At 52.1% G+C, this 7636-nt stretch overlaps 1 protein-coding gene across 1 annotated transcript; it reads right to left on the bottom strand.

Annotated features, from left to right (window-relative positions):
- Positions 1-863: 863 nt before the first annotated feature.
- Positions 864-6365, bottom strand: RASSF7 (Ras association domain family member 7; the record flags this gene model as incomplete). The annotated part of the gene is made up of 5 exons (XM_080345977.1): positions 864-895; positions 3230-3340; positions 3961-4129; positions 5130-6034; positions 6263-6365. The coding sequence occupies 5 exons, from the start codon at positions 6363-6365 to the stop codon at positions 864-866; spliced, it is 1320 nt and encodes a 439-aa protein (XP_080202103.1).
- Between the last annotated feature and the right edge of the window lie 1271 nt (positions 6366-7636).

The following is a 7636-nucleotide window of genomic DNA, read 5'->3' as shown; positions in this document are numbered from 1 at the left end:
CATTGAAAACAGGCTTGGGGACCGCCGGGACAAACCCATCCCCTCCCCAAACCTATTTGGTTTTGCAATTAAAACACTGGGACAGATGAATAAAAACAGAGTAACTACTGCCCATCAAGTAAAAAAAAAACCAAAAAAACCCAGTGAAACATCACCAAGTACATTTTGGTCCTGCTTCCTACCTGTGCTGTCACCAGGGAAGGGCTCATTCCGTGATTTCTTTAATTTTAAAAACAGGTTGAAAAGTTAAGTGGATTTAAGCAAAACAAGCCCCTGCCGTGTGCTGCCTGCTCCCTTGAAACCTGGTTTGTGGCACCATGGAAAAGGGGGTTTTACTACAGGTTTCTTATAATAATAAAAAAGAAGATGAGGGTAGAAATTTGTCTTAAAGCTACTCTTGTGCCGCCTCCATGGCCAGTGAAGAGGCTGTTTGCCATGGCTCCATTTGCTGCAGCAAAATGCTGTTAAACCTGTTAACTTGCTCCATCCAGGTGAGGCTCCAGGCAGGTGTCCATGGCAGCTTTGCTCTCCTAGTCAAAGGAGCAAGGACTTCTCCAAATACATGATGGGTTTTTTGAGGAGGCTACATGAAACAAGAGCACTGCTGTTTTCTGTTGAATACAGGAAGTACTTAAAAAAAACCAAAAAAAGTAGAATGAGGGCATTGCATCCATCCACAGGGGAAGAGGGTCACTTTGTGTCATTGGTCTCTGATTTTATTTTACAGTCTGTAAAAATACTCTGTCTGGTCATCCACATTCATTCATGATATAAAGGAGTAAAAAATAAATATATATATAAAATATGGTTTATTTGTACAGTTACACTTGCAAGGCAATCAATCCTCCACTGGCTGGCCCCTTCTACCTCCAGATGCTCTGTCTGGTTGATAGCACTGTAAGACAAGACAAAAACAACCTGAGCAACCTCATCATGGCAGGTGAGTGCTTGTGAAAAAAAAAAAGGGAATGGGAAACAGGACATATGCAAGTGCAAAGCCTGGGATGGAAGATGATGATGCAGATGCTGCAGCATCTGGTGAGATGCGGATGGATGTTTTGGGCTGTGAGGAGGATGGCAGTAGGGTTTTGCTGGGGGGATGGTGTCCTAGGTGGGAAGGGGATGCAGGCAGTATTGCTACACTGGGCAGGGACATCACAGCTTACTTTTGGTGCACCTGAAAACATGATGCAAGATGCAAAAAGGGTTGCAGGAAGTGGAAAAGGTTTTTGGGTGAACCAGTCCCCAAGCTCTCTCCCCACACCTCAAGTGGATGAACTGCAAGACAGGGCCTGGGGGTGCAAAGCCCTTCTGACTGTGAGAATCAGGTGCATGATCACTTAAGAAGCCTGAACATACATAAGTCTATGGGACCTGATGAGATGCATCCCAGAGTCCTGAGGGAACTGGCTGATGTAGTTGCCAAGCCACTCTCCATGACATTTAGTCACAGCACTCAGGTGAAGCCCCTGATAACTGGAAAAAGGGAAACATCATGCCCATTTTTAAAAAGGGTAGAAAGGAGGACCCTAGGAACTACTGACCTGTCAGCCTCACCTCTGTGCCTGGGAAGATCATGAAACAGATCCTCCTAGAAGCACATGGAGAACAGGGGGGTGATTCAGGACAGCCAGCATGGCTTCACCAAAGGCAAGTCCTGGCTGACCAACATAGTGGCCTTCTATAATGGAGTAACTACATCAGTGGACAAAGGAAGGGCTATGGATACTGTCTATCTGGAGTTCTATAAAACCTTGACACAGTCAGCCACAACATCCTTCTCTCTAAATTGGAGAGAGACGGATTTGATAAGCAGACTTTTCAGTGGATGAGGATCTGGCTGGATGGTCACATCCAGAGAGTAGTGACCAACGGCACAATGTTTGGATGGACACAGGTAACAAGTGGTGTCCCTCAGGGGTACACTGGGACCAGTACTGTTGAATATCTTCATCATGACAGACAATGGGATTGAGTGCACATTCAGCAAGTTTGCAGATGACCTCTGGCTGAGTGGTTCAGTTGACACAACTGAGGAAAAAGGATGCCATCCAGAGGGATCTGGACAAGCTGGAGAAGTGGGCTCATGTGAACCTCATGAGGTTCATAAGGTCAAGTGCAAGGTCCTGCACCTGGGTGAGGGCAACCCCCCAGTATAAATACAGGTTGGAGGATGAACAGATTGAGAGCAGCCCTGTGGAGAAGGTCTTGGAAGTACTGGTGGATGAGACTGGACATGACCCAGCAACGTGTGCTTACAGCCCAGAAAGCCAATTGCATCTTGGGCTGCATCGAAAGGAGCATGGCCAGCAGGTCGAGGGAGGTGATTCTGCCCCTCTACTCTGCTCTGGTGAGACCGCACCTGCATTACAGCATCCAGCTCTGGAGCCCTCAGCACAGGGAAGACATGGACCTGTTGGAGAGGGTCTAGAGGAGGGACATGAAAATTATCAGAGTGCTGGAACAGCTCTCCTGTGAGCACAGGCTGAGAGAGTTGGGGTTGTTCAGCCTGTAGAAGAGAAGGCTCTGGGTAGATCTTATTGCAGCCTTTCAGTACTTAATAAGAATGGGGACAGAAATTTTAGAAAGGTGTGTTACGAAAGGATAAGGGGCAACATTTTTAAACTAAAAGATGGGAGATTCAGGCTACACATGAGGAATAATTTTTTTTTTTTTTTTACAATAAAAGTGATAAAATACTGGGAGAGGTTGCCCAAAGAGGTGGTAGATGCCTCATCCCTGGAAACATTCAAGGCCAGGCTGGATGGGGGTCTGAGCAACCTGATCTAGTTGAAGATGTCCCTGCTCATTGCAGGGGGGTTGGACCAGATGATCTTTGAAGGTCCCTTCCAACCCAAACTATTCTATGATTCTATGGAGAATAAGTGACTCCTGTGAAAGATGGGAGCCAAATTCTCCCCATCTTAACCTCAGCAAGGTCTTAGCCCCAGGGGATGTGGGGCCACAGGAGAGATGAGTGGCATGCTCCCCAGCTCCCAGCAGGGTGGAGAGCCAGACTGCCAGCATGCGAGCCCTTGTCAGCAGAGTGGAGGCTGCCAGGGTGTAAGATTTGCTTTTTCTAATGGCATCTATGAACAGCTCCGGCCTCCTGCTTCCAGCACATGTTCGCCCTCTTCACCCCATTTTGTGCATCAAAAGCCTCTCCCCTCTTCCCATGCATCCTCCCCATCCCAGCTTGCACTCCTGAGGCCTCCTGAGACGTACGCACCCTCCGGGTTCAGGCTGGACACCAGGGGCTCCGGCAGAGTCCTGGGATGGCCGATGAGCTGCTTGCTGCTGGCTCGGGGAGGTGAGTCAGTGCTGGTGGTGAGAGGAAAACCTACAGGATAGGAAAAAACACCTGGTACAGACAGGGCTCGTACTTGTGTGCTCACTGGGCACAGCCAATGCAGTGCTGCAGGGCAGCCCCATCATCCTCTCAGTGCTCCGGAAGAGAAACAATTGGGTCCTTGTTGTCCCCCATTCCCTTCCACGAAAGCCCCCCACCACATCCTCTCACCCCTTCAAGAACACAGATATGGCCCCAGGCACCACACTTGCCCTTCCCTTATGAAATAAAGATGCTGACCCTCAGCCGCCTGCTTTTTTCTGCTGCCTCTGTAGTGGCATGAAGCAATGCTGCAAGGGAAAGCTCCCCACAGCTGCCCCAGCCACAAAAGCAGCAACACAGGATTCAACCCCTGAGCATGGCTATGAGCAGTCCTGAGGCTTCAACAGGGAAGATGAAGGAGGAGCCTTGAGGTTGGCAAACCTCATAGACCCCGTGGGGTGGTGAGTGACCACCATGCCAGCACTGAAACCTCATCCCACTGCCTAACCTCAGTAGTCAGGCCAGAACTGGCCAGCTTTGGGGCCAAACCCCTTGGCTAGGGGAGGTAGGGAGTGGGCAGGGGTCCCGCGGAGCAGCCCCTGCGGCCGAGCCAGCAGCAGCATGCTGACCTCCGTTTTTCCGGCAGGCTGGCAGCTCGCACGGGCTCGGCTCCGGCTGGGTGTCCTCCTCAGACCTGGCCTGCAGGACGGTCACCGTGGCCCCCGTCTGCTGAATAAACTGCTGCAAATTACACTGCCTCAGCTCCTTATTTAACTCTTCCAGCTCTTGGGTCTGGGCCTGCAAAACACACACCAAGGGGGGAGACAGGGTGAGCTGCATGTTCCCCCCATGCTCCAAAATCAGCTGGTAGACATTCTCCAGGGCTCCTCCCCTAGCTGAGGCTCACTCTGCCAGAGTTGGCAGAGGGGACCTCGGGGGTACCACAGCTTAGCTGCCCCTCTACGAGGGCCTGCGGGAAGCGGAGTGCCCAGGGGCCAGGGATGAGGAAGGCCTTGTTTTGGGAACAGATCTGCTTTGCTCTGTCTCCACAAGAGGGCGCAAGCGGTCACCACATGTTGACCGCCACCCGAGATGCTGGATGCAAACGAGATGCTCAAGACGAGATGCTGTAAGCATGGCCACCCTGGGGAAGGGCAGCTACCACTGCCTGGCTGGGCAAAAGCTTCTCCCTTTTGCTCCACTGAAGGGGACCCGGTGGGTGGAGGGCAGGCATCACACAGTGCCTGGACACCCTGATGCTGGACGCTGGGACAGGCAAGCCGGGGGCATTGTGGCTCAGCCCCACGGCTGCCATCAGTACACCGCACAGCTTCCTGCCATGAGCTTGAGCCCCTGCATGGCTTGCATGATCAAAAGCTTCATGCACAGGCACCATGGGGACCTACACTACCCACCTCCATGACTCCTTTATCCAAGATGACATTTACCCACCCACCAACCCTTCATAGGCACCATTTGCTCAGCAACATCACTGATTCTGGAGTGGGGCAATGCTGTGCTCCGCACGTACCAGCCAGCAGGAGCCCCTGCCCAGACACAACTTGCACAGAGAGCGATGGGTGTGGGACTCTGCACTGGCTGGGTAAGACAGGTGGTATCCCCCTGAAAGTGGCCACTGCTGCTGAGCTATCTCCATGCACCCAGCCTCAGGCTCACAGGCCAGGTGGGGCAGGACCAACCCCATTCAACCCATTAGCCTCATACCACTAGAAACTGGTCCCATCCACACCTGAAGGTCCTACCACCCCACGGGGCTTCTCAGCCCCATCTTATCTACCTGTAGATTCCTTTCGGCTTCCTCTAGGGCTTTCTCCACGCTGGCCAGGTTGCTCTCCAGCTGGGTGCCTTGCTTGACCTTGGCCTCCAGGTCTCTCTTCATCTTGGCAGCCATATCCTCCAGCTCTGTGGGGCTGGGTACAGGAGTCTCCTTCCCCCTCTTGGCCCTCTCAGCCATTTCCCACTGGATCTCCTCCTGCAGGGCTTCGGTTTGGGCACTCAGCTCGTAGATCCTCTGGGTGTACTCCTCCAGGCTGGCCCGCAGGCTCCTAACCCGCTCCTGCCGCTCTCGCTCACACTCCTTCTCCAGCCAGAGCTCACTCTGCCAAAACTCCTCCTCGCCCAGCTCTGTCTCGTTTCTCCGCACCAGGTGCTCCAGATAGAGGATCTCATCCTCCTGACCAGCAAACCGGCCACACTCCCAGAGCCGTAGGTCCGTCTCCAGAGTGACCCCATGGGCCTCCAAGGAATGCAGTTGCTCCTGCTGCCACAGCACCCTCCTAAACAGTTCCTCCTTGGAGGGCTGGACGACTCCACTGCCTTCCAAGTCCATCCCTTCCCGCACTTGGTGCCTCCAGCGACTCATGGCAAATGGGTCACTGGAGCCTGTAGGACCCAAGCTGAAGGTCATGGATTTTTTTGGCTCCCGGGAACGGGGTGCATCCGTGCTGGCAGGTCTGGGCTTGATGGGCAAGCTGGCCCGGATGAATGTCCTCTCAGGAGCCTGGGGAGCACCCTCTGAGGAGGGTCGCTCGGCCACACTGGGGCCCGTCCGCCGCAGGACAAACTGCACATCACTGGCATACTGCCCACACTTGGCCAGGGACTCCAAGGGGCACTCCAGCGGCAGCAGCTGACGCTCCTTCTCCCGCAGCTTCTGCACCAGCACATAGCGGCCTGTCTGACCTGCCAGAAGGAGGTAAGCACCTCAAATGGGGAAAGCCATGGCCAGCAGTGGTGTGCCAAGGCTGCTGTGCCAGGGGCAGTGGCTGGTGACATCCCCACCACCCTGGAGTAGGACCCATACCCACCCAAAGGTCTCTTCTTCCCAGGAAGCACCTGCAGATGGGGCATCCCCTCAGCAGATGCCTCCACCCACAAAGGGCATACCCCCAGCAGGTGGGGATGGCTCACCGATGGCCCGTGCCAAGGCAATGACCACTTCTTGGCAGGTGGTTTGTTCTGAGACACCGCAGACGACCCTCTGGATTCCATCCACCCAGACCTTCAGCTCCATCCCCCTGGCTACCAGGCCTCAGGCACACTGGTTCATTGCAGGACAGGCTGCCTGAGGGGAGAAAAGAAATCAGGTTTTCATCTCAAGCCACTAACAAGGAATACAAGATGCTTTAGGAATGGCATCATCACATCATCTTTAATGCCAGCATCCTGTAATGCCTAGCCCAAGCAATGACCCACTGCCACTGTCCACCCATCTCTGCATCTCCACCTGCACATAGATTGCATTTTTTGTTGATATTATTAAAACAATGATGCTCATCTAAAAAAACAAACCAAAACAAACCCCAAAAAACCCACCAAAAAACCCCAACACAACCAAAAAAATCCAAACAAACCAACCAAACACCCAAGATTTTATCTTTTGCTCTAGTCTGGGCAGCAGGTCCAAATAAATCTTCCATAGCAGAAATGGTTTGTGTGCCTGCGTGGTGCCCAGAAGATGCCTAGGTTATTTCTGCCAGGAGTGCAGACTTTTAGTAGGTTTTCTGGACTTTCACTGTGATTTATCTGACAATTTGGCAGCACGGCACCATGGGGTTTTCCAGACAATATTGGAAAAGGCGGAGAAACTGCCAGCTGCCCACACTCACAACGGGATATTGAGAGAAGGTGCAGATAATGCACATTTTAATCTATTTACCTCCATCTCACTTCACCAGAGAGGGATTAAGAAATTAAAATAAAGCCCCTTTCTGTACAAAAACATGACCAAAGGTGGGGTTTGGGAGGAGGAGCCAGGCACAAATGCCCGCAGCGAAGCCTGGGCTCCCCAGGGATGCTATGTGCAACACCGGGGCCCAATCTGGCTCACACGTGGCAGTTACTTCTCTCGTCTTAAAATAAAACCTGTTAGTTCAGTTGCACCCAACTCCTGCCTCTTCTAGCAGCTCAACAACAATAAAATTGAGCACAAGCTGTAAAGAACTCAAATATTTGAGCTTATAGTGTTTTCAAACACTGTGCAAAGATGTATCTTTTTTCCCCCAGTATGCCACTGTTTTTTCTAGGATCAGGGTTGTCTGAAAGCTCCTGATAGAAGAATGTAGATAGGAAATTTCCAGGCCCTTGGTCCAGAGGATCCCAAACTACTTTCCCAACTAATCCAGCTGGTCAGTCTCTCTATCTGTCAGCTCCAACTCTCCCAAGTTTGCAGCTGGGCTGCGAGAAAGTTTGATCTTGGGTTAAACACCACTTCTTGCTTACTTTTTGCTGCCTGCCTGAGTAATCAAAGTAGGAGTTTAAAGGGTCCTGCTTCCAGCAATGAGG

Source organism: Nesoenas mayeri, assembly GCF_963082525.1.
Source record: "Nesoenas mayeri genome assembly, chromosome: 5".
Lineage (NCBI taxonomy): Eukaryota > Metazoa > Chordata > Aves > Columbiformes > Columbidae > Nesoenas > Nesoenas mayeri.
The sequence above is the reverse complement of the archived record's forward strand: the minus strand, read 5'-3'. Positions and strand labels throughout refer to the sequence as shown.